This window comes from Oryctolagus cuniculus, chromosome 9 (assembly GCF_964237555.1).
Source record: "Oryctolagus cuniculus chromosome 9, mOryCun1.1, whole genome shotgun sequence".
NCBI classification, from domain to species: domain Eukaryota; kingdom Metazoa; phylum Chordata; class Mammalia; order Lagomorpha; family Leporidae; genus Oryctolagus; species Oryctolagus cuniculus.
In genome coordinates, this window is record NC_091440.1 from 89,160,159 (window position 1) to 89,185,899 (window position 25,741).

At 44.0% G+C, this 25,741-nt stretch overlaps 1 protein-coding gene across 40 annotated transcripts in view; it reads left to right on the forward strand.

The window, feature by feature from the left end:
• The window catches only part of MICAL3 (microtubule associated monooxygenase, calponin and LIM domain containing 3), a 232,860-nt gene that overhangs the window by 132,758 nt on the left and 74,361 nt on the right, over positions 1-25,741 (forward strand). For 25 of the 40 annotated variants that reach the window (XM_008250134.4, XM_051837050.2, XM_051837048.2 and 22 more), the window contains 11 exons: positions 2,137-2,333; positions 3,889-4,001; positions 4,091-4,153; positions 4,583-4,756; positions 7,073-7,156; positions 10,845-10,943; positions 12,652-12,708; positions 15,041-15,148; positions 17,507-17,614; positions 18,682-18,868; positions 25,634-25,722. In XM_008250134.4, coding sequence (XP_008248356.1) covers positions 2,137-2,333; positions 3,889-4,001; positions 4,091-4,153; positions 4,583-4,756; positions 7,073-7,156; positions 10,845-10,943; positions 12,652-12,708; positions 15,041-15,148; positions 17,507-17,614; positions 18,682-18,868; positions 25,634-25,722 — 1,279 coding nt within the window. Of the gene's footprint in view, positions 1-2,136; positions 2,334-3,888; positions 4,002-4,090; positions 4,446-4,582; positions 4,757-7,072; positions 7,157-10,844; positions 10,944-12,651; positions 12,709-15,040; positions 15,149-17,506; positions 17,615-18,681; positions 18,869-21,477; positions 21,630-25,633; positions 25,723-25,741 lie in introns of those variants that run through there. The other 15 variants (XM_070049088.1, XM_008250148.4, XM_008250149.4 and 12 more) reach the window with 11 other exon arrangements.

Sequence of the window (25,741 nt, forward strand, 5' to 3'; positions counted from 1 at the left end):
TCACACAAGGGAAAAAACTGTTAGCCCCTAGGTGAACTCTTCATTTTGTCCAGCTACCTCTGAAATGCTTTTGGCTGCAAGGCAGACATGGTTAGAACATTTAGCCAACTCCAGGTAAACATGTCACTGCCAAGAAAATGAAAGCAATGAATACTTCCCCAATTTATCATGGTTCATTGGCATATTTTCTTTGTTTTAAGATTGCGTTTTCTTGCAGACATATTCTGTCAAGTCCAGGAAACTTGTGTTATATTACCCACGTGTACCAGTAACATCTGTTTTGGCTATTCTTCATTCACCTGTCTAGTCAGTTCACTGGGATGACCTTCTGTCTGCTGTGGTGACCAGTGCACTCAGATTTCCCCCAGAGGCATTTGTTACCATGGAAGCCAAACAAAAGATTCAGAAACAGGAGTTGAACATGTTGAATTACTTTGGCTGCCTGTCCTTTTTATCACTTAAGGGCCCAATTTTTGTTTGTTTTGTTTTAATGATTGCCTAAGGAATTCTAAATGACATGGTTGCTATTCATGTGATGGTTACAAACTAATGAGGCAAGAGCTTGTAAAAACAGCCTTGCATGGTGTGGATTCAAAATGGGGATTCTGATTTACTTGGATAAAAGTGAGAGACCTCAGGTGCACCTGTCCTTGGCTCATCTAGAAGCTGGTAAAAAGTAAATGAAAATAAGGCTTATTATTCCCACTAAAGAAGGGAAGCAGCTCAAGAAAGATTATGACCAAAAAAGAGAAAGAAATAAAAATATGACACAGAACTATTTTAGATGATGGGCCAGATGGGATGGGTATTTGCTTTAGCAGTTAAGATACCACTTGGGATGCCCACATTGCATATCAGAATAGCTGAGCTCTAGTCCCAACTCTGCCCCTAATTCCAGCTTCCTGCTAATGTATACCATAGTAGACAGCAGGTGGCTCAAGCAGTTGGGTCCCTGCCACCCACACGGGAGACCAGGTTTGAATTCCTGGCTCCTGGCTTTGCCCTGGCCTTCGTGGGCAATTGGAAAGTGAGCCAGTAGATGGGAGATCTCTGTCTCTGTTTTTTGTTTGTTTTGCCCTCACCGTGTGTGTGTGTGTGTGTGTGTGTGTGTGTGTCTTTGCCTTCCCAGATAAATAAAGAAAAAGAAAAGAAGATGGACTAGCTAATCAGTTTTTGTTTCAAAGGAAAGGCAAAGGGAAAAAAAGATGAAGACAGGAGTAGTCGAGGGCAGCCTAGTAGATGATGTTGACTTGTGAATGTGGGGCAGAGAAAGTTCATTCCTGATAGAACAGACCAGTTGTTGCCTGGAAAAAGTCTAGGGGAATTATTCAAAACACAAAGCAGTAGGTAGGGAATTTGGCTCTGGTTAGACTATGGTGATTTCATTCAGGAAGAGTCTCCATAGTTGAATAGCTCTAATCTTCAAGGAAAATAAATTTTAAACAATTAAAGTGCAGCAGGGTCAGTAGGTTAGCATAAAATAAGGACTGTCTAATTAATCTGAAATTACCTAAAGAGTTCTATCAGTCTTTACTGTGAATAGCAAGAAGCTTAAAACATTTCCCCAGTAGGAAATATCATTCATCTAAATACTTGGGAAAACTCAGGAAATTTAGCAATGGAAAATTTTTTAAGGAAGGTTTTGGAACTTCCCCTCACAAAGAAAGCTGAGTAAGGTTTACCAGAGCTGATCTAGTACAGCAGCAGTTGGTCAGGTCCAAGGCCACCAGATCTGATAGTCCTAAGCCCTTGGGAACAATCTGATCCAAATAGGATTCTTATCATTATTTACTGTCATTTATTATATATAGATGACACACAAGGTACAAGAGAATGCATATAAAAATTAGGTTCCTTTCTTGAGCTTACATACTAGTAAGATTTGTGTTACCAAAAACATGAGTTTTTCAACTTCTTCCCCCTTTAGTGGGTAGATCTTTAATCATTTCTTCTTGAGAATACTTTTCATGTCCTTAATGAAAGGGAAGAGACCAAGGGGCTTGATCTCAAATGTCCATAATGTCTGCTCCCTGGATTTTAGCCTCAAGTCTGAGAAGTGGTGATTCCGTGATATTTTGTTTTCTTGTTTGAGGGCAGTCACCTGTTTTGATACACTGTCCTCATCCTGTTTCTCAGAGATTTTGATTCTTTGGATGAGCAGAATGTGGAGAAGAATAACCAGCTGGCCTTCGATATTGCTGAGAAAGAACTGGGCATCTCTCCCATCATGACAGGCAAAGAGATGGCCTCCGTGGGGGAACCTGACAAGCTGTCCATGGTGATGTACCTGACTCAGTTCTACGAGATGTTTCAGGACTCGCTCCCCGCCAGTGGTAAGGCCTGCTGGGCGCTGGTGTGCAGGGCCTCCATCTCTTGCTGCCTGTCTCTTCTTTTCTTCCAGCTGCATCCTTCATCAGTACTACTGACAGCAAACCTGAGCTTCCCTTGTGTTTCCTGTTCATTGCTTTTCTCTTCTCTAGTTGTGTAATCATGGGCACTCCCTCTTTCCCCAGTCCCTCTCTTAAAATCTGTAAGTGTGTTAAAAATCATTCCTATTCAAACTTTTTTTTAAAAGTATTTATTTATTTATTTATTTGGAAGGCAGAGTGACAGAAAGAGAGAGACAGAGAAAGAGAGATTTCCCATCCACCGGTTCACTCCCCAAATGGGTGCAAAAGCCAGTGCTGGGCCAGGCTAATGCCAGGAGGCAGGAACTCCATCCTGGTCTCCCACACAGGTGGCAGAGACCCAAGCACTTGGGCAATCCTCTGCTGCCTTCCCAGGCATATTAGCAGGAAGCTGGATCAGAAACAGAGTGTCTGGGATTTGCCAAATTTCTGTTCTATTTCTTGTGTCTTATCTCTTGCATACTTGGCTTTTTGGCATAATTCAGCGCTGTGGATAGACATTCTTTTTCTTGAGATTCTCTCTTGTGAGCTTCTGTGATGTTACCATACTCGGTACATTTCCTTCTTTCTTCTATTAGTGTTCCTCCCCTGGTTTATCTTTCTACTCCTACATCTTAGTGTTTCCCAAAAATCTTTAAGCCCTCAGCCTGATGCCTCATTCTGTCATAGTGCTACAGATAATAATTATTTTCATTTATTGCCCCTTGAAGTAAATGTAGCATAATGTTTAAGAGTGTTGACCATAGTGGCAGCCTTGGGTCTATATCCCAGCACTTTGTTTGACCTTAGAGAAGTTAGTAAATTTCTCTACAGCTTAGTTTCCCAATGTGTAAAATGGGAATGATGTATGTAATCACATTATGATATGCTAAGAAGAACGTTTGACAAATGGAGCCACTTAACAAATATTGGCCTTGTATAATTTTTAAAATTACTGTTATTACTAATAACATTGGAGTCCACAGAGTTGATGGTACCATCCTCCAGTGTCTCCCAGGCCATGTATTTCTGTGGCTTCTCCTGAGCAGATATATAGTTCTTATGACAGAAACCCACAGCTTCAACACTGATGTTGCTGCTCTGGGGCCTGTGGCATAGCAGAGAACACGGCATCTGTATGCAGTGAAACCCATGACCCTGAGTCACATACCTCTGCTTTCTTCTCCATCTTGCTGTAACCCCGATCAGCAGATTCCAGCTTTTGAAAAGCAAAAGTGCAAGTGTTTATAACTGAAGTGGACTGGGGGAAAGAAAGTTGTTTTTGTTTATGTTGATGGAAAAGCGGAGACTCAGTGTCCAAACCCAAAGGTGTCTTTCCTTTAAGGAGTCTTCTGCTGAGACCCACAAGCTTCCCACAGAGCTGAGGAACCTTTAGAACTCTTGAAGGTCTCATGATCCTCCTGCAAGGCTGAGTAGTTGCAATCAAGACTTTGCAGTGCCCTCCAGCCTACCCTTGAGTTGTGCTGATTTCTGTTCACAGACACTTTGGACCTGAATGCTGAGGAGAAAGCAGTCCTGATAGCCAGCACCAAATCCCCCATCTCCTTCCTGAGCAAACTGGGGCAGACCATCTCCCGTAAGCGTTCTCCCAAGGTATGTGCAGGAGTCTTTTTGTTGGCTGCAAAGCTTATTGGTAAGGTGTAGTGACTGGAATAATGCATATCACTTCTCCCTTGGTACAGGATAAAAAGGAAAAGGACTTGGATGGTGCTGGAAAGAGGAGAAAGACTAGTCAATCAGAGGAGGTAGGATTCATCTGGCTGATTTATGCTTTAAACCCTTCCCAAATTGCTTTTCATACACAAACTTTATGAGAATTTCCTGGGGCAGATGCTTTTCTGTGGATTCTTGTCTTTGTTTAATTTTCCAGAGAGCATGAGGGGAACATATACATGTGTGTACTCAGTCCTTCTTGTCTTTTTGGAATCACACATTTGGCCAAGTGTAGTGGCCTTCCTAGGATGTGACAATACCAGCACAAGTCTGAGTATATCTGTTTTGCCCTGTGTGCCAAAGTCTTGCTGACTCCATTTGAAGGTCAGAGAGCTGTTAAGCTCAATCTAAAGTATAACTCCCAGCCTCTGTGCTTGGTACTGACAGTGCCTCCTTTGAGGGAGGTGTTGGGAAGGCCTCCTGTCACCAATTCTGATCCTTGAATGTTTTGTGTTCATTAGGAGGAAGCACCTCGGGGCTACAGAGGAGAAAGACCAACACTGGTGAGCACTCTGACAGACAGGAGGATGGATATTGCCATCGGGAACCAGAACAAAGTGAAGTACATGGCAACCCAGCTGCTGGCCAAATTCGAAGAGAATGCACCCCCACAGTCCACGGGCATAAAGAGACAGGTAGATCCCTTCTGCTTCCTCACTCATCCAGGTTTGGGCAGGTGAGACAGTAGAGAGTGATCTTTTCAGTCACAGACCCCTGGATTCATGGGCAGGACTGGTGTCTGGCTTTCCTGTGTCTAGTAGTGGCCAAGGTGAGCATGTTACAAGCTGATCTTAGGTGTCTGGGGCTACGTTATCTTCAGCACTCAAGTGTGAAGTGTCTAACAGAAGCAGCAGAGGGACCTAAGAAATGTGTACCCATATCTACTTATCTATACTTACATACTTAGGTGTGTATATACACACTTAAGCTATCTGTACTTAGGTATATTTTCACATACACACACACATTTAAATTGTACAAGAAGTATATTGAGTGAAAATGCTGAGAAGTATAGTAAAGGTAATTAAGGCACCTCTAATTCTGTTAATATTATGCTGTATTTCTTTGTGCTTTCTTTTTCCAATGTGTTCCTTTTTTCGTAGTTGAGATCATTCTTAGTATTTACTTTTTTTTTAAAGGATACCTATTTTGAGTGTTTGCTAAACCCTGAGAAACAATCTGTTTGTTTATTTTTAAAGATTTATTTATTTATTTGAAATGCAGTTACAGAAGAGAGAAAGAGAGTGGAAGTGAGATCTTCCATCTGTTGATTCATTCCCCAAATGGCCGCATGGCTGGAGCTCAGCTGAACCAATGTCAGGAGCCAGGAACTTATTCTGGGTCTCCTATGTGGGTGCAAGGGCCCAAGGATTGGGCCATCCTCCTCTGCTTTCCCAGGAATGTTAGCAGGGAGCTGGATCAGAAGTGGAGCAGCTGAGACTTGAACTGGCGCCCTTATGGGATGCTGGCACTATAGGAGGCAGTTTTACCCACTACACCACAGCACCGGCCCCAGGATACACTTTTCTATTATGTTTTTCATTTAATTTTAGACACATTCTATGTTGTTCCACACTCTTATAAGCATATTCCATGGTGTGTGTAGGTACCATGCTTTTCATAACTCTTGTTCTAGTGTTGGGTATTTCAGTTATTTTTCATCTTTCATGATAAAACACAGAGGTACACATCCTTGTGGTAAGGATTCTCCCATGTTTTACAGGTAATTTTCGTAGGCTATTATCAAGAATATGAACATTTTGGGACCTACACTCCTGCAAGGACCTGCACTCCTGGAAGTTGTGTTTGAGAGTGCTAGGATGAGAGCATTTGACTTGAGATGCTCTGTTAGGTCTCATTTTCCCATTGCTTGTCTAAAAGTCACTAAGACTTCTTAACAAGAGGAGGGCTGATATTTTGAGATTCACACTGAAAATTTCTAGAGCATCCAGGGGACTGGGAACCACTTTCTTTGTTCTCTTTCTTTCTTCATCTTCTCCACACTTATCAGCCCTTGTTCCTATGGACCAGGATGGTAGGGGAGACTGACTTTACCCATGCCTGACCATAACTAACTCCTTCCTGCTTCTAGTCTTTGCTTATTAGTCTTTGCATCCAATCTTTTAATGCTATGACCCACAGGAAAGATGATCCTATTGGTTGGGAAACACTGGAGGTTGCCCAGAGGCCTCAGAAAGGCTGGATTGCATTCCAATAGGGAAGATGCTTCCAAGGCGAAGTTGCATTTTTCTTTTCTCTTTTTCAACACTTTCTGTTGGTTTAAGGGAGGCAAATCTCTAGGGATTAATTCGGCCTCCTTCCCCCGCAGTTCATACAAGGGTACTTCAAAAAATTTGTGAGAAATGGAATTTAAAAGTAAGTTGATTTTGGTGCAGCAAAGTTTTAAAATCTATGCATAATATTTTTATAATATGATTTTTTTTTCATGAATTTTGTGAAGACTCTTGGATGCATGGATTTCTAAATTTATTTTATTTTTTTTAGCCTTCTATCAGAGAGAACAGAGAAAGAGAGCGAGCTCCCATATCCCACTTCGCTCTCCAAATGCCCATAACAGCAGGGGCTGGGGCAGACTGAAGCCAGAGCCAGGAACTCAAATCCAGATCTCCCCTGCAAGTGGCAGGAGCCAATTACTTGAGCCATCACACTACTGCCCTCCCAAGGTCTGCATTGATGAGAAGCTGGAGTCAGGAATTGAACCCAGGCTCTCTGATATGCAATGTGAGCATCTTAATCACTAGGCTAAATGCCCACTCCAAAATAAACATATATTTTACTCATTTTTTCCATGAACTTTTTGAAGTGCCTTTTTAGATGTGTGTCTGTCCCTCCATCAGTACCTTTTTCATGTCTTCTCTTCCCTTAATGTATTTTATTTTGTTTTGTCTCCATGTCCTGTCCCTCTCTCATTCTTGGCCTGTGTGTCACAGCCGACACAAGAGCGTGGGGTCAGCCATCCATCCTGCTGCCTGCCTGAGCAGGGCCGCCCTGCTCCCATCCCCCAGTGGAAACAGGTAAAGGAACTGCTCCATACTGACATGGGGGCTGCCACCCCAGGCCCTGCCACCTTGCCTGTTCTCCTGGGTTAGCCAGCAATTCAGGCCTGTGCTTATAAATCCTAGCTCACAAATGTGGGAAGGCTCTGTGCTCATTTGAGCACTGACTCTGGAAGAATACTTGACAGGTAATGCTGACTAGCTCCCATGATTTGTTTAACTCCTTGGGATTTGAGAAACTGGTTACAAGAGCAGACTGTTCATTTGGTATTGAAAGTAACTGAAGTAATGTGCTATGGTGTACAAATACCTTCCCCTTAGGGGTTTTGCTATTGTAATGTTTGTCCCAGGTTAATGTGTTTGCTAGAGTGTGTATTCATGACCATTAGAGGGAGAATCCTCTAGCCCACCAGGCCTGAGAATTGGGGTGCAAGAGCCTAGCATATTCAATAAGAAAATAGTCTTGAACTATAATTTTTGTTTCACACCCTGGTTAGAGACATTCTTTGGTACTTTTTTTTTTTTTTTTTTGTAGACATTTAAAATACTCTTTTAGGAAATTTTCACTAAAACCTATGCAGGATCTCCCAGAAGAATGCCTTTCCTAAGCAGTGCTGAACTGGCCCTGGCTTTTTAATGGAAAGCTGTCAGGGGGTTGAAGGCCTCCACTTTTTTTTCACGTGTCACAGTCAAGCAAGTTCCTGCTCTAACTGGAGCCTAGATTAACTGAGGCATATTTTGGTATCACCAGGACTGATGAGATGCTGAGAGGTCAGATGAGCTGATCCCTGATTCCATCAGCATCTTCCACCCTGGCTTCAGCAGCCTCTTGTGTACTAGAGTTGGTGGGGGTGCTGTGAGGTACAGAATTGGGTTTTGTTTATGTTATGTCCAGGGGAACATGTTTCTTTCTAACCTTTCTTGTGCCACATTCAAGTTAGGTCCTCTGAGGCTGTGGTGGATCTTGGGACCATTGTCCAAACTGTCAAACTTCCCCCTTTTTCTATGCCTTGGGGAGTTTTTCTGAAGAAATTCATCAGGAATCTGCTTACCCCTTTCTTCGAAGTCCAGCTGCAGGTGTGATTTGAGAGGTTATCTTTGATTGAGTATTTGTTGAAGAGATTTCAGAAACTCTAGACTCACAATATTCTTAGTAGATTTTATTTTATTTTATTTGAAACACAGAGTGACAGAAGAGAGGTGAAAGAGATCTTCCATCCGCTGGTTCATTCTCCAGAGTTGGACCAGGCGGAAGCCAAGAGCCTGAAATTCATCTGGGTTTTGCACATGAGTGGCAGGGGCACAAGCACTTGGGTCATGTTCCACTGCTTTCCCAGATGCATTAGCAGAAAGCTGGATCAGAAGCAAAGCTGGAGTAGGCACTGTGGTGCAGTGGGTTAAGCTGCCGTCTACAGTGCTGGCATCCCATATGGGCACTGGTTTGAGTCCCGATTGTTCCACTTCCAATCCAGCTCCCTCCTAATGCACCTGGGAAAGCAGCAGAGGATGATCCAAATCCTTGGGACTGTGCATCTATGTGGAAGAGTTGGATGAAGCTCCAGGCTCCTGACTTTGTCCTGGCCCAGCCCCGTCTGTTGCAGCCATTTGAGGAGTGAATGAACAGTTGGAAGATCTCTCTCTATGCCTTTCCTCTGTCTCTGTAACTCTGACTTTCAAATATATATATATATATATATATATATATATATATATATATATATATAAATAAAAATTTTAAAGAGCAGCTGGGACTTGAACCAGCACTTAAGTATTGGATGTTGATGTTGGAAGCAATGGCGTAAATCACTGTGCCACAACAGCTGGCCCTCAAAATATTCTTAAAGGATGAATGAGGTGGAAACAAAGGGCAAGGGAGATCAGGAGTAAACACAGCAACCTGATGAGCCAATGACTTCACATACACTGTGGCAATGTCTGGAGCCAGTTGGGATGGGCTTGCTAGGAAGTTGCAGATCAGCAAATGGGATATAAGGAACCTGACTGAGCTGTGGCCTCTGTCCTTGTGAGGACTCTATTCAACTTGTCATCTGATTGACTGTATTGAGAATGTTGGGGTCTTGGTTTTTAGGGGCTTGCTTGTATTTATCAAATGTTTGGCCACCTCTAGCCTTGGGCTGGGTTCTACATAAAGAATGTTGTTAGTCTATACAGCTTGACATCTGGGTATTTGGCAAGCAGAGTTGGGAAGCAGAATAGTCATTAAAGTCAAACATAGCTTCTGCAAAATGGCAACAGAGGTTACAATTAGAAAAGACTAGCTGGGTAGATGGAGAAGTGAGACTTGAGCAAAGTAAATGCTATTAGATTCTTGTATGCCTTAGGTTGTAAGGAATTGGGAATTGTAGATTTATTTTACCACAGAGAGATAGCCCTATGGTGAGCTGTAATGATCCTTATTATGTCTATATAATATATATAATAAATATAAATATAATATATATAATATAATATAATATATATATATATATTCATATACAGCTTTCCTTTCAACACTAAATCATGCGTTTCTCCATCATAACTTATCTCCTGAAAAGTAGAGTTAGAATGCAATGCCACATGCTACATAATCTGGAACAGAAGAACTCAGTGGTGCCAGGGGCCTCTTCTCACCCATAGTGATAGCTGGTCCTCTGTCACCTGTGGGGAGTTGGGGGCCTGATGGTACCACCTCAGAGTGACTCACCATGTGTCTCTGTTGAAGTAGTTCAGACTGAGGCACGAGGGTGTGGCAGGCACAGCGATGGTGGCTAAGCTAGCACAAGGACCAGTTTCAACTTAGGTCATAGTGTGGAAGAAGCAAAATGAGTAACAACCCTATTGCCAGTGACTTTTTTCACTCTCCTTTGTAAATACTATGGCTCTTCCTTTCCCCACCCTTCTGCCTTTTGATCTCCAAAATTGTCCTGCAGGCAAACCCTGCATACTAAGCAGCCTTGGTTTTGACACAGATTGTCATGTGAGTTTGGAACCAGTGATGGAGCCACTCCCCAGGCTTCTGACTTCCACAGCTTTTCTTCCCCCAGGCCTTCCATGTGTGCTACCCCTATATGGCCTCTTGGGTCTAGGGAAGTGGAGAATTACTCCAGAAGGTATCAGAGAGGCCTGAGAATTTGCGAGTGTTCTCATACCACAAGGGGCTTTCTGACTCTTAGACTCACAAAGAAGGGGATACATGGAGAGGGGCAGAATGAGGACATACCCCTCTGTGTGACTTTCCGTTAGTGAAATACGTGTAACTTTTATGGTCTGTTACTTATACTTGTATTTGTTTATAGTTTTGCAGAACCTTCTGAATGTGTAGGTGAGAAGACTAAGGAGGGAAGCAGGGGTGGGACAGCATGATATTTGGGCTCTTGGAGAATGCCCTGGCGTGAGACGTGGCTACTGGGAGGTGGTCTCTTTATCTGCCTCATGGTGGTTGCCATTTCCCTCGACTTGTAATCAAGCTGACTTCTTCCTTCACTAGCGTACCTGATAAACCCCATGATCCCTGGTATTAGAAAGTGCTGCACTGCAGATTCTAACCAGCTGTAGATTACCTGCACAACTGGAACCTAACAGCAACCAGGAGGCCCCCAGAGGCTACAACCAGCCACCCTCTCTGATTGTATAGCGATTGGCTGTTGAGGATGGGAGTGGTCCTCTGTCTCAACAATGTTCTCTCTGTTTTTGTCTGTTGTAAAAGCAACGGGAAAAGGAGCGTTCTCGGACCTGCCCCAAAAAAGTGATCACCCTCACTCCTCCCCCTACTCCACCTCCCTGTCGGGCACGTGCCAGCCAGCAGGTATCTTCTCTGCATGCCCTCTTGTCCTGCCTATGTCTTCCTGCCTGCCTGTTTAGACCATTTGTGCCAAAAGTCACCTTGACTTCTGCAAATGAGCCGTATAGTGCATCATATATTCAACTCTGGCCTGGGTGGTTTAATTTAGTCTCACACCACCACAGGAATATGACTGCGCCATCCCAGCTTAAAATCTCAGCTGTATTTGCCACAGATTCAAGGTCCAGAATCCCTAAGGGCATCACATTTTTATAAAGGACCATTTAAGCAGTGTTTTCTCTCCTTCTGTCCAGTGAGATATAGTTAGGACATATGGAAGGTTTGATCAGGTGTCACTACATTAATTGGGTTCCTTTTGATTCTGAGAACCTTGCCTCTTGTTTCTCCAACTTCTTTTCACTATATGCCCTTTCTCATTCACCCCACTCATACCTGAGGCTGACCATTGAGGAACTACTTTTTATAGTAGCTAACCATAGATGTAGTTAATGAGGACAATGAGCACACTTACACAAAGTATATTTATAGAACGGCATATCTGTATAAAATAAAATGCTTGTTTCAAGGGTCAGATCTATGGAAAGACATTCTCTCAACTAAGATTGCCTGTTTAAAAAATGGCCACTCATAATGCGTCTGATTTTAAAGACCCAGCCTGTACCCCTGGGTCTAAGGATGGAGCCATTGTGGATTTTGTAATTGCCCTATGCCTTGTCTCTACACAGGATATCACAGGATATGTACTAATTTTGAGTCTTTACCCAGACAATATTCTAAGTTCTTTTCATGTTTTATCTCAGCTCTCACAACTCTATTATTAGCTCCATTTTATACATGAAGAGCCTGAGGTATAGGTAGAAAGGTCCAATAATTTGCACAAGGCCACACAGTAAGTAGCTGAGGCAGAATTTAGTTGGGGTGTCATGTGATTCTGGAGCCTGAACTCTAGTCTCATCCTGCCTGTGGAGACATGCTCCTGAGTACTGGAAAGGAGTGGCCATGTCTGCAGCCTTGGGTCAGTTGTTCCACTGTATGTGGCCACAGGTGAATGAGCCCTTGGTTATCCACAGAAAGAACTGGTTTCCCAGCTCTTGCAGTTACTATAGTAATGATTTCCTCAGGCCAGTGAGGCAGCTATGAGCTTGTCTTAGGGATTTCCATCCCTCTTACATGTGTATTCCTGTATATTTGCTGAAAATGCTTCCAGTCAGCCTACTTGACTCTTTAGTACCTTATAAATTGGTCTCATGTTACTTTCCAGGGACCACTTCCCACCCTGGAGTTCCTCTGAACTGTTGTATCGGCCACTAATTCCAGCCAACTTCCATATTCCTTTTTCCTTTCTAATGTCTTATTGTGGAAAGCTTCACTCTTCTAACCTGCCTCTCCTTCTGAGTCTTCCACATAACACTTCTGATCTTATGCCTGTGTGGAAGAAATACGTTTGTTCCACTTTTGTACTAACCGTAGTTCTTTACTTGTCTGTATAGCTGACCTCAGTGGAGGGCAGGTGAGCAAGATGGCTGTGCAGAAAGTTGCCCTTGAGTCATGAAATTAGATAGAGATGGGACCATGGTTCCTTGGGATGGGGATCTGGAGAGACAGTGTTGAAATGAACTCTGAATTTCTGGCACTAAATTTCCCACTGTCAGTTAGTAGGTCCAGAGAGAACATTGGGATGGAGCTTAAGTTTCTACTTTGTTGCCAACAGACTTACAGGGATCTTGATGCTGACAACCGTGGCAAGCAGAGTCCCCGCCATGAGAGGGTAAAAGAGCATGAACCCGTGGCATGGGATGCTGAGAAGCAAACAGATGGGGCACGCTGTGGTTGGGAGCGGGGTGGGCAGTGGGAAGGGAGTATGGGGGACATTCTCCTCTCCCCTTGCTTTTTGCACACTCTTGTCACTTAGCCAAGAGTTAGAATCCTTTGTGCTATCAGTGTTGACCCATGCAGGTAGCACTCACTTCACCCAGCGTTCCTCCACCCAGCAGTTGAGGTGGGATGCTAATCCTAAGTGTGTTACTGTGAAGGGCCTTAATGACTTCCTACTTCTGTCACCTTTCCATCCCAAGCTCCTGCTACCTCTGCCCTCAAAATATGTGCCAGTGCTAGAATCGCATTGGACTGTCAGGTATTGCTGCATAGGAGGAAGGAATTCTGTGAGAACCAAAGCTCTGACCAGTGTGGGAATGACCGAGTATGAAGTGAATGAGGGCAAAGAAGATGATGGCAAGATGGGAGTGCATAATGAAAAGCTTCAGCCCATCTTTTCTGAAAGGCTAGGGGGAAAACTCCTGATTATAGCTGGCTGTCATGATGAAAGCAGAGATGCCCCAGTAAGGAAGCTTGCTTACTTTATCAAACATTTTTTGTTGTTAGGCCTCCTCTGAAAGAAGTGAAGAATCATACTTATCCTCTGGGAGTTCATTCCTACTAAGGCTATGCCCTCAGCTTTACCCCCACTGCCTTTCCTCCCTGAGAACTGCCATTGGGACCAAGCAGTAAATTTACTTCTTTGCTCCTTTAGGAAGTGAATCATAATGTCATCTCTCTCTGCCCTCTCACCAAACTAGCAGTAGCCAGGGAGTGTCCTACAGAGACCAGGATTGAGGGGAAGGGGGCTGCCTTCTCCCACAGGCAGTGTTCCCCTCATGAAGAACTATAGGCATTTTCATTGAGCGGGGACATGCCCTACATTTGGAGTAATGCGTATTTAATGAGGTGCTGATGATTTTGGACAAAGCGGTGCCTAAAAGTGGAAGGAAAGAAGTATGAGGCATGAAAGGGGAAGTTGGTAGGAAGACACAGTCTGAAGCCTGGGGCCACGGTGCACACAAGGACTGGTGGGGTTTGGAGCTCAGGAGGCAATAAGATTTGCAAAGCTCATTCTTTCCTTTTCCCTGTGAGCTGGTTTCTGGATTCCTCAGTATAGGACCCCAGGCCAGATGCTTTTGAGCTGTGTTGTGGACATTCTTTCCCAGGGTTTTCCCTGTCCACTCCACACTCCTGCTTGTGTACTCGTCCACTCGCTCCTTGCCACCTGCTCAGCCGCCCTGTGCCTCCCATCACCTCTTGGTTTCCCCACAGTGGGAGGTACTCTTCTCCAGAGGTCTCTCTGGACCTCTGAGGGCCTGTGGGGCTGATTGCCCCCAGAGCTTTGCTCAGGGCCAGTAAGCCTGCTGAGAGTCTGGAGCAGATGCAGGTGGGGTACCAGGTAACTGCCATGCCCCTATCCCCACCAAGCGAGTGTTGCTGAAATATGGCCAGGATGCCTCTGCTTAGAACTGTAGAGGCAGAGGGCTTCCCATTACCTTGACAGTTGCCTGCAAATACTTCACCCTGATCCTCCTGTGTGAGGAAACAGTTACTACTTACCAGAGCTTTCAGCCACCTTCTCACTCTCTGGTGACTGCAGAGTTCCTGGTTGCATGGGCCCCCTATGAGGAAGTCCCGACCCACTTCTGCTATACATGCTGTGTGCAGTCTGCAGAGGACTTGGGGGCTTTGGGTCTTTTCTCCTGATCATTGCCTGGAGTTCAGCCAGCTCCTTGGCAAGCAGAGCTTTGCTAAACATTAGCAAGAGAAGAAAGAGATACCCGTTCCTGGCTTCCATGAAGAAGTAGCAAGCTTCCTCTAGATTTACAGTCCCTGTCGCTTGCTGTTTGTACAGCTAATGGACTGGTGATAGGATCTCTTTACCCAGGAGAAATCCCAAGATAGGCCAGTGAGGGCTCCCCACACAGCACAAAGAGCACCTGTGTTAGCAAGGGACCACCTGTGCCTCCAGCACCTCCTACCTGGCAGCACTGTCCACTTGAGGGTGAAGAGTCAGAACACCAAGCAGGAGAGGACCGGGCTTTCACAGGTGGCTCACAGCTGCAGGCCATATTCCAGAGCACGCTTTGCTTAGGGCAGCGCAAGTAGAAAGCAAAACAGAAGCCTGGAATGAGCCACTGGTGCTTCCGGGTACTGAAAATGTTTCTTTACAACATGTGTTGTTTACATAAAGGCATAGGGTAAGAGAACCCAAAGCTGCCAGATTATGTGTTTGGATCAGTGACTGTAATGTTTCCATTGATTTTATTTTTCTCTTATAGCCAGAGCCTGAACCTTCTCGTCGATTCTTTGTCGACCAGTGGGAGCTTTCCCTTAGCCTTCGCTCCTCCAACCGCCCTGCCTCTCCCTCCTCTGACTCCCTCCGACAGGTAGCATGACCTGGGACTTGGCAAAGTTGCGTTCCCTCTGCAGCCTGTACTCACTTCACTTTCGCTAATGTCGTCTGCTCCAGGGAGGTTGCACACATCTTAACTTGGGCCTGTTCCCTTACAGGAAGCCCGTTGCCTGTGTGTGTGTGTGTGTGTGTGTGTAGGCACGTCTGTTTTATGTGTGAAGTCTGTGGCCAGAGAGTGAAGTTATAAGTTGCTGCTAACTTTTACTGGGTTGTGTTTAACTCATCAGTTCTACCAAAGTACACCTACTCTGATTATATTTAAACTATATTAAATAATGATAAAAATTTTTCAGCCATTGGCTTTTTAAAGTCCAGATTTCTTCATGATAATATGTGTTACAAATGGTGAACCACAGTGTATTTAAACCTCTTAAATGGAAGGGCAAATATGCAGTATTCTGGGTGCCCCTCGATGTGTAATCATTTGAGGAATGAATCTTGCTATTTCCTGCAGTGGCACTAAGCCAGTGTAGAAGACTTTACAGAGATTGGAGGATCTTATTGCCCTTTGGGCTTATGCTTCCTGTTGTTGAGCAAGTTGCAGACTGTATGGTACATGTGTATGAAAGAGTATGCATGTGTGTGGTGTACAAGAGGATAGGCCCAGTTATTGCCACATTTCAGCTACTTTTTTAAGGGTCGGGAGAAGGAAACCATCTGCTCTTCATGTCAGTAACAAATAGAATTTGAGTCTTCCACTAGTCTTGGGGGAATGCTTGTCAATGTTATCACATTGCTGAGAACTGAATGTGACAAATGCCTTTGCACGTGGCAACCCCAGGCTGTAACTGCTCAGGGGGGTGGTTCTGGTCAGAGAGAAGGGTCCTGGCTGGCAGTGAGGGCCCAGGGCATGCTTGGTGTCCCAGCCTCAGATTTGATGTCTGGTTCACACTGTCACTTGTCTGCTGCAGGATGAAAGAAATGCAGTTTTCTGCTCCCTTTGTGTCAGCTATTAAATTATCTGCTCAGCTCTGCCTGGTGTCTGTCTGTTCCAGACCTAAGCTTCTTTAAATGTTCTTAATCTAAAGAAGGTTTAGATCTAAGAGCCACTTGTTTTCTCGGCCACTAATGAATATAACCTATGAAGTTAGTGCCACCTGAACCAAACAGAAATTGTTTTCTTGTTTGTGCTTCTTTTGTTCCCTGATTTACAGAATTCTAGGGGGCACCCTAGAATACTTCTATCTGTCCCTGCTCAGCCTGGGACATGACATTGCTCAGGCCAGTGATTTTCTTACAAGGCATTATATGTTTGTCTGTTCAGACCACATCTCCAGTATGTCCTGGAGTGTCTGAGTCAGAATTAAGTGTTAGAGCCCCTCAGGCTTGGCCAAGGACCCCCTATTGCATGTAGTTCCTCCAAGAAGCATCATGACCTGGACATGGACAGCCAGTAGATTTTGCCTGCATTCCTGGGGACAGGCTCCAAAGCTGGACTGTGTGGGAATTCAAGCCTAGATGCGAACAGGATGGCTTACAGTGAAAGCTTAGCCCTTTTCTCCTATTATTTTTTCAACTTTGCCAAAGACAGGATCAAGTTGTTTGGATTTTTTTTCTTTTTTATCTTTTCTTAACCTGTGATAGTAAGTCATTCTGGAATAGATGCACATTCTAACTTCTCAGGACTTTCTGGGCAGCTTGTCTGCTTGGCTGCAGCTTGCATTAAGATGCCCAATCCAGACTAAGGCTTTGGCCTCCTGACAGCAGTTAAACCCCCATTAAATATCAACTGGGAGAATAGCTGAGAAGGCGTCTTCCAGTAAAGCATAATAAGGAGGAAGGAGATGATCACAAATAATACTAGAGCTGTTGACATCTGCTACTCCAGTGGAGAGTCAGCCTTTGTAAGAATAGCTTGGTTTTTTCTAAGTGAAGAAATAACCTTCCCAGCCTTCTCCTGTACCCTGATACAGTGGTTGTTCTGGTTATCCACGACCTACATGGGAGTTGACCTTCCTAAATTCTTTATTTGTAATTGGAGTCCCTGAGATACAGACCCTTCTCACTCTCTTCTGTATTTGCCTCTATCCTTTCTTCTTAACTCTCCATTACCCTGGAACTGAATATTCCAAAAAGATGTGAAAGGCTACATTCTCCCCCATGGAAGAAAAATTTTCCTGCAGCCGTCGTTCTATCCTATGCTGGCATCTCTGCGTGGACACTGACACGGTGTTTTTCTTACCACCCAGTTTCCCTGCTTGTGGGCACTGTGTTGGCATGGTTTGCTGCTGCACTTTGTATTCATTTTATACCTTTCAAAAACATTTTTCCATCTTTTTAATTTACTTATTTTTCCTCTTCATTCTGATCATTTATAATCTCCAATCAATAGAAGTATATAAAGATGTACACAGGCGGAGTGAGCTCATTGGCTGAGCAGATAGCCAATCAGCTTCAAAGGAAAGAGCAGCCCAAAACCCTTCTAGACAAGAAGGAACTGGTAAGAGATGTATCAAAGGCACTGACTAGCTAGACATAACACAGCTCTGGTAAACAAACCTGGTCTAAGAAACTTACTAACTTGTATAGCCAATGTGTGCCATGAGGTAATGGTAATGGTAATGTTTTTTTGAGGTTTGTCTGAATTTTGATAATTGAATTTCTAGGACAGCAATAGTTGTTTAGAATGCTATATGGTGTATCAGTAGCTTTTAATCTAGAGTTCAAGGGACTAATATATATATTAATTATATATATAACAATGTGAACACTGAGAATACAAGGGTTTTCAAAAAAGTTCTTGGAAAGTGCACATGAAAACTATTCATAATTTCAAAACTTTTGCACATAAGCAGTCTTTGGGCCTAGCCATTGATCTCTGTGTCTCACAACGGTATCTGGTTTCAATTCCTAGCTCCATCTCCTGACTCTAGCTTCCTTCTAATAATATGTACCCTGGGAGACAACAGTGATGGCTCAAATAATTTTGTTCCTTGCCACCTATGTGGCAACCCCTAGCTTCAGCCTTGGCTGTTGCAGGTATTTGGGCAATGAACCAGCAGAAGGGAGCTCTTTCTACTATTTTGCCTCTGAAATAAATAAGTTAAAAACATTTTTACGCCAAAATAAATATCTTTGAATTCCATTTTCTGTGAACTTTTTGAAGTGCCCTTGTATGTATCTATGCTACCCTCGAGACAGAATTCTGACAAATAACTTGCTTTGATTGTTATGAAACTCTGTAAAATTGGATCCTTTATCAGAAGCAAACTGGCTTAGGATTCCTCGTGGTTCTTGCTCAATGTTGATTCAGAATCCACCTCATGTAAAGGTTTTCCAGAAGCACAGATGGTACAACTATTGCAGTAGTGCCATTGCCTGTTGGAAAGCCCAAAGTCAAGTGATCCATAGCCATTCAATACTCATAGTCTTTCTCCAGAAACACTTAGTGAGGGTTGGTTTTACTCACAGAGAGAGGGTTGTGCACCTCCAGCAGGACAGCCTGAGTGAGAGACACTGCCCTGAGGTGCTCCTCCTTTCTCCCTTCCCTCTCCTCACCTCCTGCAGGGCTCCATGAAGAAGGAGTTCCCACAGAACTTGGGAGGCAGTGACACGTGCTATTTCTGCCAGAAGCGAGTCTACGTGATGGAGAGGCTGAGTGCTGAAGGCAAGTTCTTCCACCGGAGCTGCTTCAAATGCGAGTACTGCGCCACCACCTTGCGCCTCTCTGCCTATGCCTATGACATCGAAGACGGTGAGTCTTCTTGCAGCTCTGCCCACACTTAGAAACCAAGCTCAAGGACACTGTTCTCCATTGGTGCTAGGACCTTGGGGCCCCTGACTGCGTTCTTCTGTGTGTGCTTTTTCATCTTACCTCCCCTGACTCTTCCCATCCATCTCCATCTGTTCTTTTTTTTTTTTTTTTTTCCTGTAAGACTTGTTCTTATAAATATTTCCCAAAGTCACCAGGCTGTCTCATAGCGTTGCTCAGTAATGCATTCACCTCAGTCATCTCCCAGACTTCATAGAAACTCACTTGCTTTTTCACCTCATGATGGGGTGTTGAGATGAAAGGAACCCAATAAGGACAGATCTTTCTAGAAGGGGAGTCACAGGTCCATAGAAGTCAAATTTGTTGTCTAAGGTTGACAGCAAGTTGTAACCAAATACCAGGCTCCTGGGTTCTCAGATTATGCCTCTTGGAATGACTAAAATGTGTTTGCTGGTACCTCCTTGCTCTGGCATTGGCATCTTGTCACTCCATAGCTGATGAATTGTGACTTCATTGCATCTGGCCTAAATCTAATTGGTATTCAAGGCCTAGCCCTTTGTGACACTTGCTGTTTTTACAGTGAAAGGTTTTGATAGGGTAGAAAGTAGAGAATAAGGCAGACTGATAACAGAGCCTGATAGAGGTTGGCAGGCAGAGCATGATAACCATTAATTAAAGGATGAGTAATAACAGTACCTATGTCACTGGATTGTTTGAGGATTGAGTTGATGAAGCAGTTAAAACCATGTGTAGAACATGGTAAAAGGTAGGGAAAACTTAGCTCCTTTTACCCATGTGGAAAGTTAACTGAAATAGGTAGCCAAAGGTGTTGCTGCCTCCTATACCATTCCTGTAAGATGCTGAAGGAAATTAATGGGAGGCTGTATCACCTGTAAGTAATGAAGAGACCTAGGTTAACTAGAGAGGAAAGTAAATCCTCACATAGGAGGCATGAAGTCCATTACAGTGACAGGTGATTTCTTCACTGTGGAGCAATTATAAGGTGACGTCATGCAGGAGGGGGACACTGTATGAATAAGGCACAGTCACTGCACGCCCTACTCTGAATAAACCTCCAGTGAATAAACTGGCAGTCCGTCAGAGGGAACAAGAAAGGAGCCCGAAGTAGTGAACTGAGAAAGACTGAACTTTACCATTATAGCATTCTTGTTCCATTAGTGGGGAAAGAATAAGACAGTTTAGATAAGGAAGCTAAATTCTTAGATATCAAATTTTCTTTTCTACTTTTCCCACACACCTGCTATCTGGATAACACCTTTGACTCCAGGATGGGAATTGGTAGATGCAGTCCCCCAGCCCACTTTTATGGTCCTTAATGATCAACTTATTTTAGCTGGGCTTTGCCTTAGGATCTGCCTGGAAGAAAATCCCTCAAAGTCCAGTCCCTTGACCCACAGGTATTTTTTTCCTAAGATTTATGGGGAGAAACACAAACACATACATACTCACTCACACACACACACACACGAGTAATCTTCCCTCCACTGATTTACTCCCCAGATGGCTGCAATGGCCAGGACTAGGCCAGGCCAAAGCCAGAAGTCAGGAACTAGTCTGGGCCCAAACACTTGGACCATCTTCTGCTACTTTTTCCAGGCACATTAGCATGGAGCTGGATAGGAAGTGCAGCATCTGGTACAGAAACTGGCAACTATATGGGATGCCAGCATTGCAGGCAGCAGGTTTACTCACTACACTATAATGCTGGGTCCAACCTGCAAGTTTTTTTGTTGTTGTTGTTTTTTGTTTTTGCTTGTAGATGTGTGCTCATCATTGCTATAGTCCCTTGAGGATAAAGAGGAGGTGTAAATGTGCCTCCAGGAGCACACTCTGAGGGGCATGGTGAGGACAGTGGGCATGAAGCAAAGCAGACAGTGTGAGAGTATATGAGTGAGGGCTCAGATACATGGTATAGGTCGCACCTGGTAGAGATTTAGGGAGGAGAGAGGAAATCAATGAAGTTCAAGAGCAATTTGGAATGACTTACTTGATCTTATGTTAGACTTTGAGAGAAAAGTGTGGGGTGTTGAATCAAGGGAAGACATGTCATGCCAGGTAGGAGGAGGACAGGAGCTCAGATGGAATGATTATGACGTTGGCACAGGATGAGGTCAGCTTGGTTGAATGCATTATTCTTGACCCTGGGGTGGTGGTGGACAAGGGGTCCATACCAACTTCCCATATTTTATCGCAAATAAAATTTTCCTCAGTTTAGCACCTCCATAGACATCTCCCTCATCTGTCAGAGGAGCAGAGAAAAAGAACAAAATTTTAGAGGTACTGAAGTTTAGGCTATGCTTCATCCAGGTTATGGTCATTCAGAAATCTCCCTGAAAAGGCTCACATAAGAAAAGACATAGCTAAAGAAAAAGAAAATAACCCAATCATTGCTCTGGGCCCTTTGTACACATCACGTCATTTTGTTCTCACAATAACCCCGTAATGTAGCCATTTTTATTATGATTTAAAAATTAGGAAACTGCATCCAGAGAAGTTATAAATTGCTTATCGAAGTTTACATGGCTAATAAGAGCTGGTTTGTACTGAATAACCTCTGTGATCCATTCCAGGGATTCTGAAGTGAGTCACTCCAGGCCACTGTCAACTCCAAACTGATAAACTTTAAAGATAAGTCTGCATTTTGCCCAAGTTGCTGGTTGTTCATGCCTTCAGTTCTTTTTAAAGGCTACAGTCTGCCCCATATCAGAGCTACTCTTTTTCTTGCCAAACACAGACTCACTGTTGGTTGCTGCCAACTTTTACGACCAAGACTCTAAATTAGTGTGTCACATCTTTCCCTGTCCCTTTGAGGAACGAACACAGGCCCTACCTGCTGAGGGGCCTGTAGAGGGCAGTTCCCAGTAGGGAGAAGCCTGGGAACAGTCTGCTGCTACCACTCGGACCAGCTGCTGAGCCTCAGCCCAGACCTCTGGTCTCCCTGCCTCCAATACTGCCCTACAGTATGTTTCCACAGAGCAGTCAGATCTCACCAATCACTTGCTTTCCATCTTCCTACTCACTGAAGCCTCTGTCCAGGTTGAAAGAGCTTACCCTAACCTATCCACTGGCACCCACCCAGCCTGTGTGCTCTTTTCACACTGTTCTCTTCCATTCCATAAACACGAGGGAGCCATTGCTACCTTGGGGCTCTGTACTTGCTATCTCTTCTCCTGGAGTGTACTTGCACCACCCTTCACAGGGTAGGCTTCTCTTCATCCACATTTCTACATCATCCTTTCCTCAGAGAGCTGTTCCCAGACCTTTTGATGTGACGTAGCCTCCCAGATGCCACCATGCACCTGTTTGAACTCTCCATACAATCTTCACTGCTGTCTGGTACTTAATTATACATCAGCTGCTCCATCCAGAGGACTGTCTTCTTGACCAAAGGGCTCCTAGTGTCCTTTAATGGCTCTCAGAAGCTGTTGGGTGAATGAATAAATGGCCCAGTTTACCTCACTCTTGCTCTGTAGCCATCTGTTTACTCCAAATCCCTTTTCCAGTCACTCTTGTATTTATGCAGATTTTTCTATTTAGGTCATCTATAATCAGTCAGTTGACTGCATCATCCCTAATTTGTAGGTAATTTATAGCATTATCCTGGCTGGATTTACTAATGGAGGCAGTGGCTAAAAGTGTGGGCTCTGAGCATCCTCTTAGGTTCAAATCTTGTCTCTGAGAGTTAATGACTAGGATACTTTGGGCAGATTGCCTAGCCTCTGTATCTCAGCTGGAAAAGGTGGAAGATAACAGTAACTACCTTACTTAGTTATTTGAAGATTAAATGAATTGAAAGACATAAAGCAATTAAAATAGTGTCTTGCACATGATAAACCTTAAGTAAAAATAGCTCTTTTCATTCATCTAAAAAGTAAAAAATAGGGGCCAAAGTTGTGGCACAGGTGGTTAAGCTGCCACCTGAGACACTGGCATCCCATATGGGCACTGGCTCGTGTCCTGACAGCTCCACTTCCAATCCAGCTCCCTGCTGATGTGCCTGGGAGAAGCTGTGGAAAATGGTCCAAGTCCCACATGGGAGACATGACCTGGACCTGGCTGTTGGGACAAGTTGGGGAGTGAACCAGTGGATAGAAAATTCTCTCTCTCCCCCTCTGTCTGTCTGTCTCTCTCTCTCTCTCTCTCTCTCTCTCATTCTCTCTGTATTTCTCTGCCTTTCAAATAAATAAATAAAAATCTTAAAAAAAAAGAGAGGCAAAATTGCCATCAGGATGAGTTTTGGAAGGAGCAATAATTGAACAGCTGCAACACCTGACATGTGATATGGTTTTGATTATCTCAACCTGTGAGATGGGTAGTGCATTCATTTCTATAGAGAACATATTTCAAGAGGCTAAATAGTTCATACAGCTGTTGAATGGGTGAGACAATATGAACTGAGATCTGATCTCAGTGTTCGCGTTCCTTGCATTGTGTTGTAATGCCTTATGAGAGAAAACAATTCTCTAGAATTATCTTGGAAATTACATTTTGTTTAGGCTTGTGGGACTTCTTTCTGAAACTTAATTATCTGTTAATTTAGCATGCCAGAGCAGGGTTCAAGGAAATTGAGTTGAGTTTGGTTAAGCTGTATTTTAAGATCTAGAATTCTACTGTAGTAAGAAAAAACAAATTAATGCAAGAAAAAAAATAGAGTGAAGGAATGAAGGTAGCAATAACTGGTTGTAGTTTTCTCATACTCTAATAAACAAGGTTCTTGGCCAAAGTCATAGAGACCCAAGTCAGATTAAAGTTGAAGGATCAGATTTGTATCTTCCTTCCCAGTAGTGTTCTCAGAGAAGAAGAGCTGCCCTTCTCAAGAACTTCACCATCGGTATCAGTTCCCCAGAGTGGCTCTGCTTGGCTTGGCTTTAATCACAAGCCAGCTCCTGCAGCACTGTTTATAAGAGTGGGGAGAGGGAAAGAGGTATGCAAGGGCCCATTCTGATCACACATCCTCTCTGGGGTGAATGGTGCTAAACCACATGGCTGCTGGTCCCTGTAACAATCATGTTAGGGAAGCCTATTTCTTAACCCCCAAAAAGTGATATGTGATCCAAATACTACTACCTTTTACCAAAATTCATAAACACAGAGGGGCTTATTACACATAATAAAAGCAAAATTTAGCCAAACTTAAATATATATTTATATGTAATACATAAATATATATTATAAATATATAAATCTCCATCCCTGACTCAGCTTCCCTTGTAGAGAAACAAGTGGTAAGAGTGATGGTCCTTCAGCTGTCGGGTGGTTCTGACAATAGCCGAAAGGGTACTGAGTCCTCATCTGGTGCCAGCAGTTAGTGAAAAATTCTATTTGGGAAAATGTTGAAACTGCAGATTTATTTTTATTTTATTTTTTTATTTGACAGGTAGAATTACAGACAGTGAGAGAGAGAGACAGAGAGAAAGGTCTTCCTTCCATTGGTTCACTCCCCCATGGCCACTGTGGCTGGCACTGTGCCGATCTGAAGCCAGGAGCCAGGTGCCTCTTCCTGGTCTCCCATGTGGGTGCAGGAACCCAAACATCTGGGCCATCCTCCACTGCCCTCCTGGGCCACAGCAGAGAGCTGGACTGGAAGAGGAGCAACCGGGACTAGAAACCAGCACCCATATGGGATGCTGGCGCCACAGGCGGTGGATTAACCAAGTGAGCCGCGGTGCCGGCCCTGAAGCTAGATTTCTAATAGCCTATTCAGTATGTGGTGGTGGAGTGTAGGTAAAAAGAAAAACAAGTCAGCTCCTTTGAAGGAAAAGAAGAAAGATCACCAGGCAGAAAGAAATAGGAAGCTGCCGTCTCACTTTGATGGTCTTTGACTTGTAGGTCCTCTGATTTTTACTTTGCCCTCTGGAAAACTCATTTTTCTAAGGAGCACTCTCTGTGAATGAGACAGATGAAATGGAACTGTTCTTGTTTCAGCAGTTTCTATGATAGGGTCTATCATTTAATTTTCAAAAGCTTTAGCCCTTTAAGTGAGGTGAAAGAATCGGACTCTTTGTGATTTGATTCCAATGCCAGTGTCATAGGAAAAGCCAGAATTAGTGATTTTTGACCATTCAGAACCCAGTAAATACATACAGACATGGCTGAAAGTTTAAGAAACAATATTTAACTCCAGTGGTGCCACAGCACTGTTTCATTCTGCCCCATTATTCTGATAAGCCATTGCAGGACCTTTTGCTTTGTACTGTTCCTTTAATGCTGCTCCTCACCTGCTGAAGGTCCTAGCCTGTCATTAGACCAGCACTGGCTGGTGGGTGGTGGGAGAGGGGAGCAGTGGTGGTGGTCCCGTCAGAGTTAACACCCAGCACTGCCCCGCCTCCTGCAGCCTCCACGCCTCCACCCTGCTCTTGCATTCATTCTTGGTTTCCCCAGAAATGCTGTTCCCCACTTTTCATGTGACCACCTCTTTGTTCTTCACACACTGCCACTTTGTTTGCTGGCCCTTCCATGCAAGCCTCACATCTCTGATTGGGTGATGGCTCAATGGCCTTCACATACCCAAAGGAAAAGACACCACCACTACTCCCCCCCGACTTGAGGCAAAGGAGAAGAGGAGGACTGGACTCAAAGTTTAAGAAAGCTGGCCTGGGGAAGGCTGGGGTGGTGGTGATGGCATTCTGTGGTTAGAGGAGAGGTATGGGGTATACTAAGACCAGGGAGTCAAGTTCAGAATTAGTCTTACTCACTCCCCTTTCCCCTGCTCCTTGCTGCCTGCAGGTAAATTCTACTGTAAACCACACTACTGTTACCGACTGTCTGGCTACGCCCAGAGGAAGAGACCGGCGGTGGCTCCTCTGTCTGCAAAGGTACTGGTAATCCATTCTG